Source organism: Phodopus roborovskii, unplaced genomic scaffold, assembly GCF_943737965.1.
Source record: "Phodopus roborovskii unplaced genomic scaffold, PHOROB, whole genome shotgun sequence".
Classification (NCBI taxonomy): domain Eukaryota; kingdom Metazoa; phylum Chordata; class Mammalia; order Rodentia; family Cricetidae; genus Phodopus; species Phodopus roborovskii.
In genome coordinates, this window is record NW_026126409.1 from 38,838 (window position 1) to 56,414 (window position 17,577).

Below are 17,577 nucleotides of genomic sequence, written 5' to 3' on the forward strand. Positions count from 1 at the left end.
ATGCAGAGCCCCAGGGTAGAAAGTGTTTCACACTCCTCTAGAGGATTTTAACAATCTAGGTAGAGACACATTGTGTGTGTGTGTTTCAAATTGGCTGCCCAGTCAAGATAAAATGTGCTCACACATTCATACCAGCATACAAGGTATTCAGATCTTCCCAAAGCTGCAACCAAAAACTCCTTCACAGTCTCAGGTCTTTTAAAACTTATTAATGATGTTCCTGCTTGTTTTTATCTGCTTCATCTTGCTATTTCCTCAGATTTTGTACTGCTATGACCCTATTAATTGTGCTTTGAAAAAGAAACCAAATACTTTCCAGGAAGGAGATGTTGTCATTGCAGCGCTGCTCCCTTTCTACACTTGGTACAGACGACTCAAAGCAGCAGGTGGTTATCAGACTTTTAGAACGTGAGTACTTTTTTAATTTCCTCATTTTTCTGTACTGTCCATCAAAGAACTGATCAAGAATACATCAATGCCTGTTGCAGCCTTTCCTCCAAATACTCTCCCAAATCCACAGATAGTTCTTAATGCATTTTCTCACTATTGATTAGTTTTATCCATTGAGGAAGGGTAGGTTTTTCATAGTTCTTACTTTCACCAATTGAGAAAGAGTAAATGCTCTCAATTTATTCCAGTATTCCCATTCTTCTTTAGTATAGCATGAAATTGCATAAGGGCATGGAATGTACACTAAAACATATTCTGAGCCAGTTTTATAAGATCTGTTATGAGAGGTCACAAAAAGACTCCTGTCCTCACATATCCAACAAATGATGATGTAACTTTAATCATATGTACTTTTCCTACAATTTCTTTCAAGAAGCCACTGCTACTTCTGTTCATATATGAGAATAAACTTCATACTATAGGGTCCAAATACATTTCTGTGAAATTTATACTATCATTTCATGCCATGCAATCTTCACAACACCTGAAACAACAACCTCAGAAGGAGAAAGAGAGCAGACATCTATGAGATATTTTTTATTTCTATTTTACTTAGACACATTCATTTTTATAGGTACCAAATACACTCGATGCACTTTTACAACAGGAAGTATAATTTGTAAATGCTTAAGAGTAAATTCAATAGCATCACAGCATTCTAGTTTTGCCTATGTGTGAATAAAGTATTGTCAGAAGCACCAACCACTGTAGCTACTGATCACATGCTAGACTGACAGTTATAGCACAATAATATTAGCATGGAACACAGGGTTACAAAATGGAGCATCTTTCCAGTTTCAGAAGACTTTTCTTTCCTCTTATATTAAAATGATAACATATTTATATGCTTAACTTTATTTAGTTTAATAGTTTTTTAAGGTTCCATGCTCACTTTATTTCACCATTTTCTGAGGTTGACTGCCATATTAGTATTATTGTTTACTTGTAGAATTTTTATTTATCATGGCTATTCTTGAATTGTTGTAACTATTGACAAATTAATAAGATTGTCAGAGAGTCTGGGATAAGCATTATAAGACTGATTAGTTACCTTTCTCAAATCAGAGGTTCATGGTAACTATAATAAGGAATAATTTCTTTTATTAAAGTCCTATGTAGATATTTAAACACTTATAAAGCTGTTTTTAAGGGAGAGAGAGAAAATATACTCTGTATATGAAACAGATGTATGATAATCTGTATTCCATGATGACTGTAGTGTCAGTAGTATAAATATTTTTTAAGGAATAGGCAGAAGGTTTTCTGTCTCAACTAAAATTAGAACAATATTTTAAAAATTAGGCTGTGTGACCACTTAAAACTTGGTGAAAGATAGTTGAATGAAATAATTAGAAATAAAATGCTATATGGAATATTTTCTTCTCTAAGCCAATTGGTCAAATTTGGAAATTTCAATACACACACTCATGCACACACACAAACACGCGCACATACACACTGAAATACAAAATTGAAGCTCAGTACAGTCCTGGAAAGAGTTAAACATTATCATAAATAAATTCTTTATCATTGAAGAAGTAAACTATGCCTCCTGTATCCCAAGATCTCGAGGTGCAATTGTTATAGAGGGAAATTTTATTTAATTTCATAGGCAGAGAACGTATTTGGTATTATCTTTTCTGTTTTTCAATCTTAATACCTCATAGAACAATGTGCCCAATGGGTTGCTTTCTCTATAAGTGCATAGTTGAATCTCTTTGAGATGCAAAAATATCTACTTCTAACTTGCAAATAATTTATTCAGTATAAATTATTGTTGAATGTTTTATTCAGTAGAATATCACATATTCTAACCATAATTTGAAACTTTAATGTTAGATTCGGCAGAAGAGTGCACGGAATCCTCATGGACAATAATATTATTCCATGTATTGTTAATTATTAACAACATCATGTTACATATGGAAATCAATTTAAGAATTGTCTTACCCTCTTGTATTTATACTGCATTATTTAAAACATAAATATTTCCTTTTCCCACAATTTATGTACTATATATTCTGGCTTATGCAAAAGTGTATTCTGTAGAAAGAAAAATTGTTTACTCCTAAAAACAATGTATAACTTGTGTTTGTTAAACTCTGTAGCTTCTTAAAATAAGTATGATCCTATCATATATTTTGAATACTGCATATGCCGTTAATATAATTTCCTGTAGGGCATGGAGAGAAGTGAGAAGGACATCAAAGTTTAGATGTACACTTTTAAACTTATTAATTTATTTGTTTATCTATTTGTTTCACTGAGGGAGAGGCATTGTTGCAATTTACATTCCCTCAAGCAGTATGTAGCATTTTCTGATCCTCAAAATTTTTTGCAAGTTTTTTTCCTCATTTTTGTACTTATTTTAAAAACTGGCTTATGGTGACATGTGATTTTCATTTGCACATTCCTGACAGGTAATGACTTTGAATAATTGCTGGCATTAATTGTCAATTATATTCATCTTTATTGAAAATAGATTTTTCATTAACACATTCTTTTTCAGCATTATTTTATATACATTTGAAACAAGCCTATTTTACATGTCAATCCCAGTTCCCACACCCTCTCTTCCTCCCCACCCAATCCCCAGCCCATCCCCTTTCTACTCCCCAGGGAGGGTGATGCCTTCCATGGGGAGTCTTCAAAGTCTGTCATATCATTTGGAACAGGGCCTAGGTCCTCCCCCATGGGTTTAAGCTGAGAGAGTATCCCTCCATATGGAATAGGCTCCCAAAGTCCATTAATATATTAGGGATAAATACTGATCCACTACCAGAGGCCCCATAGACTTCCCAGTCCTCCTAACAAACACCATATTTTGGTTAGGGTCTGTTTTCTCAGCTATCAGACTGGAGTCCATGAGCTCCCCCTTGGATACTGGATACCAAGAGTTCAGCTCAGTGTTTAGCTATGGGTGTCTGCTTCTGTTTCCATCAGCTACTGTTGAAGGCTCTAAGGTGGCATATAACAATCTCATTATTGGGGAAGAGCATTTAAGATAGCCTCTCTACTATTGCTTAAATTGTTAGCTGGGATCATCCTTGTAGATCTCTAGACATTTCCCCAGTGCCAGATTTCTCTTAAACCCTATAATGGCTCCTTCTATTAGAGTATTTCCTTTCTTGCTCTCTTCCTTTCTTTCTCAACTCAATATTCCTGCTCCCTCATGCCCACATCAAACCCCCTCTTCCTCCTAAATCCTTCTATCCTCCCCCCGTGCTCCCGGTTTACTTTGGAGATCTTATCCCTTCCCCATTCTCCGGGGGACCATGTATGTATCTCAGGATCCTTTACTAGCTTTTCTCGTGGTGTGGATTGTAGTCTGGTAATCCTTTGCTCCATGTCTAAAATGTGAGTGAGTACATACAGTGGTTGTCTTTTTGTGACTGGGTTATCTCACACAGGTTCCATTCATTTGCCTGAGAATTTCAAGATTCCATATTTTTTTCTGCTGAGTAGTACACCATTGTGTAAATGTTCCACATTTTCTTCATCCATTCTTCAGTTGAGGGACATTAAAGTTGTTCCAAGTTCTGGCTATTACAAATAATGCTGCTGTGAACAAAGTTGAACAGATGTCCTGGTTATTTGAATGTGCATCTTTTGGGATATGCCTAAGAGTGCAATTACTGGATCTTGTGGTAGACTGATTTCCATTTTCCTGTGGAACCACCATATAGATTTCCAAAGTGACTGTATGAGCAGTGTACCCCTTTCTCCACATCCTCTCCAGCATCAACTGTCTGGTGGTTTTCATTTTAGCCATTCTGACAAGAGTAAGATGCTATCTCAGAGTTGTTTTGATTTGCATTTCCCTGATGGCTAAGGATGTTGAGACCCTCAAGTGTCTTTCAGCTATTTTGGATTCCTCTATTGAGAATTCTCTATTTAGTTCTGTGCCCCACTTTTTAACTGGACTGTTTGGTGTTTGGTGACTAGCTTCTTGAGTTCTTTGTATATTTTGGATATCAGCCCTCTGTCAGATGTGGGAGTGGAGAATATTTTTCCCATTATGTGGGCTGCTTTTTTGTCTTGCTGACTGTGTCTTTGCTTATAGAAGTTTCTCAGTTTCAGGGTGTCCCATTTATTAATTGTTGATCTCAGTTTCTGTGCTACTGGTGTTATGTTCAGGAAGCAGTTTCCTGTACCAATTATTTTAAGAGAACCTCCCACTTTTTCTTCTAAGAGGTTCAGGGTGGCTGGGTTTATGTTGAAGTATTTGATGCATTTGGACTTAAGTTTTGTTCATGGTGAGAGGTACGGCTCTATCTGCAGTCTTCTACACACCAGCATCCAGTTATGTCAGCACCATTTGTTGAAGATGCTTTCCTTTTTTCCATTATACAATTTTAGGTTCTTTGTCAAGAATTGGGTGTTTGTAGTTGTGTGGGTTAATATTAAGGTTTTCAATTTGATTCCATTGGTCTACCTATCTATTTTTGCTCCAATACCAAGCTGTTTTCAGAACTATAGCTCTATAATATAGCTTGAAGTCAGGGATGGGGATACCTCCTGAAGTTCCTTTATTGTACTGGGTTTTTTTTTGGCTATCCTGGATCTTTTGTTTTTCCATATAAAGTTGAGTATTGTTCTTTCAATTACTGTGAGTAATAGTGCTGGGATTTTGATAGGAATTGCATTGAATCTGTAGATTGCTTTTGGCAAGACTGTCATTTTTACTATATTGATTCTACCTATTGAAGAGCAAGGGATATCTTTCCATTTTCTGATATCTTCTTTAATTTCTTTCTTTAAAGACTCAAGAGTTCTTATTATATAGGTTTTTCACCTATATAATAAGCATTACCCCAAGACATTTTATGTTGTTTGTGGCTATTGTAAATGGTGATGTTTCTCTGATTTCTTTCTCAACCCCTTTATTGTCTGTATGTAGTAGGGCTACTGTTTTTTTGTTGTTGTTGTTGTTTGTTTTGTTTGTTTGTTAATCTTGTATCATGCCACTTCGATGAAGGTGTTTATCAGCTGTAGGTGTTCCCTGGTAGAGTTTTTTGGGTGACTTATGTAAACTATCATATCATCTGCAAATGGTGAATATTTGACTTCTTCCTTTCCAATTTGTATCCCTTTGATCTTCTTTTGTTGCCTTATTATTCTAGCTAGTACTTCAAGTACTATATTGAAGAGATATGGAAAGAGTGGACAGCCTTGTTCTTGATTTTAGAGGAATCACATTGAGTTTTTCTCCATTTAGTTTGATGTTGGTTTGTTGTACATTGTTTTTTATTATTTTTATATATGTTACTGCTTTCCCTGATCTGTCCAAGAACTTTATCATGAAGGGGTGTTGGATTTTGTCAAAGGCTTTTCCAGCATCTAGTAAGATGATAATGTGGTTTTTCTTTTTTAGTTTGTTTATATGGTGGATTACATTGATAGATTTTCATATGTTGAACTATCCCTGAATCCCTGGAATGAAGCCTATTTGGTCATGGTGGATAATTCCTCTAATGTGTTCTTGGGTTTGATTTGCCAGTATTTTATGTGTATTTTTGCATCAATGTTCATGTAGGATATTGGCCTGTAGTTCTCCTTCTTAGTTGTGTCTTTGTGTGGCATAGGTACCAAGGTAATTGTAGCCTCATAAAATGAGTTTGCCAATGACCATTTTGCTTCTACTGTGTGGAATACTTTATGGGGCATTAGTATTAGCTGTACTTTGAATTTCTGGTAGAATTCTTCACTAAAACCATCTGGCCATCAGCCTTTTTTTTTTTTTTATGACTGTTTCTATTTCAATAAGGGTCATATATCTATTTAAATTGCTTATCTGTTCTTGATTTAATTTTGGTAAGTGATATCTATCCAGAAAATTGTTCATTTCTCTTATATTTTTTAATTATATGAAATATAGGTTTTCAAAGTATAACCTGAAGATTCTATGAATTTCCTCAATGTCTGTTGTTATGTCCCCCTTTTTATTAGTGTTTTTGTTAATATGCATGTTGTCTCTCTGCCATTTGGTTAGTTTGGATAAAGATTTGTCTTTCTCAAAGAGCCATCTCTTTGTTTCATTGATTCTTTGTATTGTTTTCCTAGTTTCTACTTTTTAAATTTCATACCTCTAATTGGCATCTATTTCTCCAGAGTGAGTTTTCTCCTTTTTGTTCTAGAGCTTTCAGTTGTGCTGTTAATTCTCTTATGTGACTATTCTCCAGTTTCTTCATGTGGTCAGTATGTTCTGCTTTCAAAGTGTTCCATAAGTTTTGGTATGTTGTGTCTTCATTCTCATTGAATTCTAGTAAATCTTTAATTTCTTTCTTTATTTCCTTCTTGATCCAGGAATGGTACAATTACACATTGTTCAATTTCCATGAGTTTGTAAGGTTTCTGCAATTTGTGTTGTTGATTTCTAATGTTAAAGCATGGTTATCTGATAAGATACTGGGGGTTATCCAATTTTTTTAATCCTTCTTGAGGTTTACTATATTGAAGAGTATGTGGTCAATTTTAGAGAAGGTCCCATGTGGTGCTGAGAAGAATATATATTCTTTTGTTTTTGGATGGAATGCTCTATAATTGTCTGTTAAGCCCAATTGAGTCATGACTTTTGTTAGTTCTTTTGATTCTTTGTTAAGTTTCTGTTTGGTTGTGATGTCTAGTGTTGAGAGTAGGGTGTTGAATTCTCCCAGTATAACTGTGTGAAGTTTTATGTATGATTTGAATTTTAGTAATATTTCTTTTACAAATGTGGGTGCCTTTGGTTTTGGGGCATAAATCTTCAGAACTGAGACTTCATCTTGAAGGATTTCTTCTGTGACAAATAAGAAATTACCTTTTTCATTTCTTTTGATTGATTTTAGTTTAAAGTCTAATTTGTTAGAAATTAGGATTGCTACACCCGCTTGTTTCTTGGGTTCATTGGATTGAAAAATATTTTCCCAACCTTTAACTCTTAGGTAATGTCTGTTTTTGAGGTTGAGATGTGATTCTTGTATGCAGCAGAAGGGTGGATTCTGTCTTCATATCCATTCTGTTAGCCTGTGTCTTTTTACATGCTAGTTGAGATCATTAATATTGAGGAATACTAATGACCATTGATTGTTAATTCCTGTTTGTTTTGGATTTGTTGCTGGTGGTGGTAATGTGTGTAGATCCCCCACCCCATTTTTGTTTTGGCTGTTGGTAAAATGGAATTATTTTTTGCCTATATTTTTGTGAGTGTAGTTGACTTCCTTTGGTTGGTGTTTTCCTTCCAGAACAGTCTGTAGGGCTGGATTAGTGGGTGTGTATTGTTTAAATCTGTTTTTTTTTTTTAATGGAATATCTTGTTTTCTCCATCTATAGTGACTGAAAGCTTTGCTTGGTATAGTGGTCTGGGCTGGCATCCATGATCTCTTAGTGTTGGTGTCCAGGACCTTCTGTCCTTCAGAGTTTCCATGGAGAAGTCGGGTGTAATTCTGATAGGTTTGCCTTCATATGTTATTTGGCCTTTTTCCTTTGGTGCTCTTACTATTCTTTCTTTATTCTGTATGTTTGGTTTTTGATTATTGTGTGACAAGGGGATTTATTTTTGTGGTTCACTCTATTTATTGTTCTGTAAGCCTGTTATATTTTCATTTGCTTGTCTTTCTTCAAGTTAGTAAAGTTTTCTTCTATGACTTTGTTGAATATATTTTCTGCACCTTTAAGTTGGGTTCTGTCACCTTCTTCTATACCTTTTTATCTTTTATTCTTAGGTTTGTTCTTTTCACAGTGTCCCATATTTCCTGGGTATTTGTGTCAGGGATTTGTTGGACTTAATATTTTCTTCCATCGATGAATCTGTTTCTCTTAGTGTATCTTCAATGCCTAAGATTCTCTTTTCCATCTCTTGTATTCAATTGGTTTTGCTTGAATCTGTAGTTCCTGATCATTGTCCTAGATTTTCTATTTCCAGCATTCCCTCATACTGTGTTTTTATTTATTTATTTATTTTCCAGCTTTCAATCCTTGCACTGTTTAAATTGTTTCTTGAAATTTCTGGGTTGTCTTTTCTTTCATTTCTTGAGTTTTGTTGTTTGTTTTTTCTTATTATCTTTTGAGGGTCTCTGTCATCATAAAGTTATTTTATAGTCTTTCTTTTCTATGTCATCTTTGTTGGGATGTTCAGGTCTTGCTGGTGTAGAGTCTGGTGGCATCATTTTGATTTTTCTGTTGTTGACTGTGTTCTTATACTTTTGTCTACCTATCCCTTCTTCCAGTGTGTACAGGTACTGTCTCCCCCTCTCCTGGTGGGTACAGGACCAAGGTTCTCTTCCAGAGGGTGCTAGCAGGTTCAATACTCCAATGACTCTCCTCTTCCAGTGGCTGGTGGTGGGACTCCTCCTGTGGGTGCAGGTGGGATCAGGATGGGCTGGTTAGCTTTGGCATGCTCATCTGCAGGCATGCAGCAGTGCCCAGTCCTCAGGAGGCTCCAAGAAGGATGCTGGAAGATGGGCTCCTTCCATGGGTGTAGATTGGACTAGGAAGCTGGCAGATTCCGGATGGGCGGGGCCACTGGTATGGGCTTCCCTGCACTCAGTCCCTAGTCCTGAGGAGGCTCCACAGACTTCATATAAAACATTCTGGTAATAGTTTCTTATTACAAAATAAAATGTTTATATATTCTAGCTTTTAGGACATTTATAATGAAAACATTGGATTTTGCCAAAGGCTTATTCTTCATCTGTTTAGAAGATTATGTAATTTTTAGCTTTACTTCCATTAATGTGATTTTTTTTCTTTTTTTTCATATTTTTTATTTAAATTAGAAACAAGCTTGTTTTGGATATCAATCCCAGTTCCTGCACCTTCCCATCCCCTTCTGTCACCCCCCCCCACCAACCCCCATCCCATCCCCTTTTTTTCTCCCTAGGGAGGGTGGGGCCTTCCATGGGGAGTCTTCAAAGTCTGTCATATCATTTTGGGCAGGGCCTAGGCCTTCCCCCATGTGTCTAGGCTGAGGGAGGAGTATCCCTCTATGTGGAATGGGCTCCCAAAGTCCATTAATATACTAGGGATAAATACTGATCCACTTCCAGAGGCCCCATAGACTGCCCAGCCCTCCCAACTAATACCACATTCTGGGAATCTGGGTCAGTCCTGTGGTTTCCCAGCTATCAGAGTCCATGAACTCCCCCTTGTTGAACCTATATTGGTAATCCACTTTTCAATGTATTATTGACAGCTCCTACCAAATTAAACACCAAAAAAATAAAGCTGCTAATTAATAAATGGTCTAATAAATAGAACATAGTTTTCAAAAGAGGAAACAGATGGCGAATTTTAAAAAGTATTTAAAAAGTGCTAAGGAAAGAGAATTTTTTAAAATTGACAATATTCTTCTCTAATACAACACACCTTGACCAGTTTCCCCTCCTATATCTCCTCCTGCTACCCCACCCACCACATCCTCTCTCCCCAAGGTTTACTCCCCTTCTGTTTCCTTTCAGAAAAGAGCAGGCCTCCAAGAGACAACAGCCAAACATTACCAAAGAAGATACAATAAGGCAAGGCAAAAGCCCACATATCAAGGCTGGACAAGGCCACCCAATGGGAGGAAGAGTCTCAAGAGCAGGAAAAAGAGTCAGAGATATGTCCATTCCCACAGTTAGGAGTCCCACAAAACACCACACTAACAGTAATAACATACATAAAAAGGACCTGTACAAATGCTCGCAGGCCCCATGCTTGCCATTTCAGTCTCTGAGCCCATATGGGCCAAGTTCTTCTGCTGTCCTCCATCCCATTTGACTCCTACAATAAGGAAAGGAAATTAAAATAACAATAATATTACCTCAGTTAGAATGGTCACTAGCAGAAACAAAAACAGCAATAGCAGTAGCAACAACAAAGGCTGACAAGAACCTATGGAAAGAGGAACCTGTATTCATTCCTGTGGGAAGTGTAAAGCAGTTAGACACTGTTGAAATCAGTATGCGTGTATCTTAAAATTACAATCACTCTCTGAGCCAGGCAGAATACTCCTGCATGTATATCCAAAGGACTTTATATTCCACCCCAGAGATATTTCCTCAGAAATATTTATTGCTACTCAATTCATAATAGCTAGGAAATGGAATCAGCTTGGTTATCCATTAACAGGTGAATAGATAATGAGAAAGTATGCATATACAGATTGGAATTTTATTCATAGGTAAGGAAACATGAAATTTTAGGAAGGCTTATGGGCCTCAGAATTATTATATTAAGTGAGGTAACTGAGACACTGAGACTCAAAAAGATAAATACTGCATTTCTCTAGCATACTGGATACTCACTTTAAATATATATACGTGTGTGTGTTTCTTTACAGTGAATGTGGACATAGGTTATTGTATTAGTAACTTTTTTGTAGCTAGAAGAAATAATTTATTTTTGGCTTATACTTCCAGACAGTTAAGCATCCGTGGTGGCAGGGAGGCATGGCAGCAAGTGGCAAACATGGTGGCTGGAGCTGGAAGCTGAGAGATCACATGTTTAACCACAAACACAAAACAGAGAGAAATGAACTCAAAGTGGAACTAGACTGTGATCTCTCAAAGTTTGGCCCCAGTTTTATATTTCTGGTTGCAAGGGTAAACCTCATAAGCATCCCCAAGCAGACACATGGGACCAAGTGTTTGAAAAGTTAAGACTGCAGGGGCATTCTCTCAATAGCTGTAAAACAGCATGGGAAGAAGAGACCTAAAACAAGAGATGAAGGTTAATTGAATATGTAATATGAATGCAGAAAGGTGAGTACAGGGACTGGAAGGGTATGTGGAAGGGATCTAGGGAATAGAAAGAAGGGGAAGGAAGAGGATCAACACAAATACATTATGTAGGAAAATGGCCTAATTAATTAAACCTATCACTTTGTGTGCCGATTCAACAAATATTGGCCCCTTCAAATCCCTTGATGTCTGCCTAGATATAGATTCACAAGAGAAGAGAAGCAGTGTGGCTAAGTGTAGCATTTTAATGAGTTCTCAATATGTGAGTGGAATTTATTAACATAATATACAATTCTAGTTTTTTTTTCACTTCAGTAAGTTAGACTAGTTTACATTTTATTGGGAGAAAATAAGCTAGTATTAACCAAGGATGTATACCTCCATAATGATAATATCATGTTAGCTTTTTGGGAGATACCAATTGCAGTTTATTTGCAGTTCAGGTCCCCACTTCTAATTTGCAGATCTCTCTTGGCAACTTTTCAGCTTAATGGGATGGCACAGTCATTGTTACATGTCTTGTTCCTTTTCAGGTTTCTGTGGGATGCTCTTTAGCCTGGTTTTTCACTTTCAAATGGGCTACAAAAATGTGTACTCATCAGATGTATGTTTCTTTACTCTGGGCACAATATTGTTAAACTGAGGATACTAATTATATTGCTATGTGATTTAGGGTCTAGGATAATGTTAAACTGCCAAGACATTGGTTCCTCTGATTTCAAAGGAAAATAGAAGAGTCTTGCTTCTATATGGAAGAACTTTAGCTATTAGGATAGTGACCTTTCATTTCCTCTTTCCTATGAACATCACCATTTAGCTAAAATGTTTTTACCATTTATTTATTTTTTGTATACATGTGTGCAGTTGCATGTTCAGCCTGTGTATATGTGTGTGCACAGGCATCATGCATCTTTGTTTATTGCTCTCTACTTATACATTAAGACATAGTGTTTGCAGAACCATGTGCTTTCCATCCAGCTAGTTCAGCTAGCTAGTTGGATTGGGGAACTCCATGTCTTCCCCTGTACACTGGAATTATAAGTTAGCGACTACATGGGCACTTGATGCAAGGCAAAAACTTCACCTTCTGAGCTACTTTCTTCCCTGCTATATACCAACTGATAATATTGGGTTTCAGGGCATCTGAGTTCCTCCAATTTTTATAGGAGAATCACATAGAATATTGGGCTTCATAAGATTTTATTATGAAATACTAGCTTATTGTTTGTTTTTCCTTTGACTGTCTCCTTTCTCTGGCTTTTCAAAGTATATCTTTAAGGATTGGCTTTCTTTTTCTGTTTCTCAATCTCAGTGTTCTAACAACTGAGACAATGGGAATAGAATCTTCTTCCCTTGGTATCTTTGAAAGGATTCCTAAGAAGCATTATCTTTTCCATACATTGTGGCCATGGCCATGGGTAGGTTCACATTGGTTGAGTGCTAGACAGTTGGTGAATGTTTACCCAACATTGATTTGTTTGGTGACAATGAATTGTTTTCATGTGGAAGTTGGTCCTTCTTTTGACTTGGGCTCAACTTGTACATATAGAAGGTTTATTCAGGCTGGATATAAATGTCCAGATTCAGGACAAAGGCAGGTTGGGGATTTTGTATTTTGATCAATGCTTAAAACTGGGTTTTTCTTAGCAAGTAATAATTTAGAAATGCTTAGACAATTGCTTCTTTGTAATGTGGTTTATTTTATTTATTGATCTATGTATGTTGAACTGGTGTTACATTTCTGGAACACAGCCAACTTGATTATGGAAGATGACCATTGCCACAGACTGCTCAGTGGGCAACGGGTCTGCATGGAGACCAAAACTCGGATGACCAGGTCAGGAGTGGCTTCGGCATGACAGACAGACACAAACACACTTGAGGAAGTTTGCAACTGCTGCGATTTTTACTTTAGAGATTTGGGTTTTTATGCAGAAAGTTCAAGGAACAGATCTTTGGCCATAGTTTAAAATTTTACAGACATTCTATAGAAATGTTAGCAATTCCCTTGAAGCATGAGATCATAAAAACATCTAAGTACATAACCGGAAACCTCTTTTTATTTTGGCCTGCCTGTGGTCAGCGTACCAGAGATTTGGTTTACTGAGTTTAGAGAAAAGTCATTGTGTCTGATCAGTAAACTTTTAACAGCATTGATAAGAACTCTTGTATTGTTTTACTGATTTTAGAGGATAGTCATTATCTTTGATCAGTAAACTTTTAACAGCATTGATAAGAACTCTAGTACTGTTTTACTGATTTTGTCATTGTCTCTGTAAACTTTTAACAGCATTGTTTTAGGGGCCCTAAGATCCCAAGTTAGAGTTTTGTAATAAATCCCACATCAGCTTTGCTGCGGGTGGGCTATTTTCAGACAGGGTCACAATGTGGGCAAGTTCCTACAGCTTCAACTCTATTAATTTATCAGGACTTGGGCTGACAACTGGCGCCATGGGTTTTGTAATTGAGGGCACAGAGGGCAACATCTACCTGTTGATTGCTGGTCTACATCTCTTTCAGTTCCTGAAACTATATCTAAGTGTTCTCCAGGCTTTTCTGAACTAACAATGGAGCTACAGCCCAAAACACCCATGATCAAAAGCATTATTTTTATCATAGCACAAAATTCAACCAGCACCCGTTCCAATCAGCCAGCCAAGCAAACACCTGCAGGCACCTGCAGGGACCTGGCCACTTCTTCCCAGGAGGCATAACCACGTGTGGTGCAAACCTCTGGACAGGTAGCCATCTGAGATTCTTCTCAGCCATTGCGACACTGTCCCCACTGGGGCTGGTGTGGCAGACCATGATATATATGTGTAAGGTGTATGGTTTTCCGCCTGCCGCCGCCCGGTCTTGTCCTGCTGCCCTGCCAGCCCCAAATAATACACAGAGACTCTGTATTTGATACAATGCTGTTGGCCTGGTTACTTGTTTCTTATCAGCTAGCTCTGCCTTAATTATTAACCCATTTCTGCTGATCTATGTATTTCTCTTACCGGGGAGCCGGCGGCATACTGCTTTCTTCAGACTCTCCATCTTGACTCCTCCTTACTACTTCCTATTTCCTCCTTGTCTCCTAGTCCCTCCTATCTTCCTTTCCTATTGGCCAACAGTGCTTTATTATTAACCAGTATGAGAAACATATACAAAATGACATCTCCCATCATATATGTGCTTATGGTTTGCTAGAATTTATATATATATATATATATATATATACACACACATATATATATACACACACACATATATGTGTGTGTGTATGTGTATTTGTATATTATGTATATATATATATATATATATATATATATATATATATATACTTTTTTCTTATTTTACATATCGATCCCAGTCCCTCTCCCTCCATCTCATTTCCCCCAACCCCCCTGCCATCCCATCCCCTCACCACTCCACAGAGAGGGTGATGCCTTTCAGTAGGGATCATCAAAATCTGCCAAGTCATTTGGAATAGGGACTAGGCCCTCCTTCCTGCCTCTAGGCTAAGCGAGTATCCATCCATGGGGAATGTGTTCCCAAAGTCCTTTCGTGTACCAGGGATACATCCTGGATCCACTGTCAGAGGTGCCTTAGGCTTCATAGGCCTCCTAACTGAGACCCATATTCATGGGGTCTGAGTCGGTCCAATGCTGGTTTCCCAGCTATCAGTCTGGGGGCCCATTAGCTCTTCCTTGTTCAGGTCAGCTGTCTCTGTGAGTTTCTGTAGGCTGGTCTTGACCACTTTTTTTTTTCACTCTTCCCTCTCTGTATCTGGATTCCAGTTCGGCTCAGTGTTTCACTGTGGGTGTCTGCTTCTGTTTCCATCAGCTACTAAATGAGGGCTCTATGATGACATATAAGTTAGTTATCAATCTCATTATCAGGGAAGGCCATTTAAGGTAGTGTAAGGAGTAAAGTTTTTCCACCCACCGCCTGGTCTTGTACCCCCCGCCGCGCCTGGTCCCAATTAACACACAGAGACTCTGTATTTGATATGATGCTGTTGGCCAGGTACTAGTTTCTTATCAGCTAGCTCTGCCTTAATTATTTAACCCATTTCTGCTGATCTATGTATTTCTCTTACCAGGGAGCCGGCCAGCATTCTGCTTTCTCCAGACTCTCCATCTTGACTCCTCTTTCCTCCTTCCTCTTTCCTCCGTCTCCTAGTCCCTCCTACCTTCCTTTCCTATGGGCCAACAGTGCTTTATTCATTAACCAGTATGAGAAACATATATACATAATGGCATCTCCCATCAAGGTAGCCTTTCCACTGTTACTTGGATTGTTAGTTGGGGTCATCCTTGTAGGCTCTGGACATTTCTCTACAGTCAGTTTTCTCTTCAAACCTATAATGGCTCCCTCTATTATGGTATCTATTTTTTTTTCTCTCGTCCATTTGTTCCCCGACTCAATCTTCCTGGTCCCACATGTTCCCTCTCCTCCCCTTAACTTTCTCCTAATTCTCCCTCCACTCACTGCCCCCTCCCAATATGCTCAGGAGGTTTTCTAGAATTTCATTGAGAATTTTTACATTTATGTTCATCAAGAATGCTGGTCTGTATTTATTTTTCTATCCCTGTTGTGCTTTTACCTGCTTTGGGTATTATAATAATATGGACTTCACAGAATAACTTTGGGTATTATTATTCTAATTCTATTTCATAAAAACAATTTAAGGACTATTAGCTATAATTCTTTGGAAATGTGGTATAATTCTGCTGTAACTCCATCTGTGTCTGGATATAGTATTGGTTCATTTTATTTTATTTATTTTTTGGCAAAATGATTTTAATTACTGTTCCATCTTTGTAAAATTTAAGTATATTGATTTCTTCTTTTATTGAAAATTGATTTTTTTTTTTTTGGTTTGGAGAGATGGCTCAGCCATGAAGAGTAATTGCATCTCTTCCAGAGGACCCAGGTCAGTTTCCAACATTCACATGGTTGTTCACAGCTCTTTGTAATTCCAGTTACAGAGGATCCAACACACACAGATATACATCAATACACATAAAATAAAAGTAAATACATCATTCTTCTAAAAAGAGAGAAAATTTATTCTTTTTCATAAAATAGATCCTGATTATAGTTTCTCTTTACTATATTCCCAGTTTGTACACAGCTCTTCCCCACTCCAGATCTACTTCCCTTCTGTTTCTCACTAGAAAAGATCAGGATTCTAACAGATAGCAACCAAGCATAACAAATTTAGATGTATAAAGTGAAGCAAAACTATCATATGGATGTTGGACAGGGCAATCCAACAGGAGAAAAAGAGTCCTAAGATCAGATATAAGCATCAGAAACCCACTTGTTCTCATAGTTAGTATTCCCATAAAAAATATTAAGCCGGTAACTATAATATATATGCTGAGGACCTAATTCAGGTCATCTAGGCCCTGTGCTTTCTGCTTTAGTCTCTGTGAACTCAGATTGTCCTAGATTTGTTGACTCTAAAGCCTTTGTTTCTGCCTCCTCTTCCACAGGGCCCCTGAGATATGAAGGGAGGGATTTGATGGAGACCTTCAATTTAGACTCTTTCTCCACATAATGTCTAACTGTGGGTCTCTGCATCTGTTCCCATCTAATGCTTGAGGAAGCCTGTCTAATGATGATTAGATAAGGCACTGATCTATAAGTATATCCGACTACCATTAGGAATCATCATATTGATGTTTTTGAGCAATATCTTTGGTTTTCCCTAGGCCTCTTGGCTATATAGTCTCTGGTTCTTGGTTACACAATCAGTGTCCTGTCTGGGTTTCTTCTCAGTGGGCCTTAAGTCAAATAATAAATTGCTTGGTTACTCTCACAATATCAGTGCCAACATTGCCTTAGCATATTTTGCAGGGATAACAGGTTATACATAAAAGGTTTTAAGGCTGAGTTCAGGTTCACATATCTTTGTGAGTAGCCTGCAGAATACCTTCCAATACCAAAGAGACTGCAACATAGGTATGAAGGGTCCATGTAAGCACAAGCTTGGCTTCTCTATGTTCAATAAGTTGTGTGTTGTTGTCATTGGCAATGACACCCCACTGTCAGATACACCCTTTTATTTTAGCATCAGCCTGGATTTGAGGGGAGGGTTTTAATGGGATGCTCTTTGACAACAACCAATTTATAAAACAATAGCCCTGTCCCACCACTGTAAGCCTCATCTGGCTACAAGAGATGGCCAGTTGAGACTCAGTATCCCTTATTACTAGGAGTCCTCACTAGGCTCACCTTCATAGATTACATGAAGTGTCCACTGCTCTAGGTATCCACACTACCCACCAAACCTCCCCAATTTCAGCTTTATTTCCCTATATTCTCTCCCTCCACCCCATCTCCTCCTAAACTGATTTTCCCATACTCATCCCCTAGTCTACCCATAAAATTTATTTCTCCCTCCTAGAAAGATCACTGTATCCCCCTAAATCCC

General features: G+C 37.6%; 1 protein-coding gene across 1 annotated transcript in view; it reads left to right on the forward strand.

The window, feature by feature from the left end:
- The first annotated feature begins 214 nt into the window (after positions 1-214).
- Positions 215-17,577, forward strand: part of LOC127220187 (vomeronasal type-2 receptor 116-like) — a 58,730-nt gene continuing 41,367 nt past the window's right edge. Inside the window, exon 1 of the mRNA XM_051181907.1 lies at positions 215-408. Coding sequence (XP_051037864.1) covers positions 215-408 — 194 coding nt within the window. The remainder of the gene's footprint in view (positions 409-17,577) is intronic.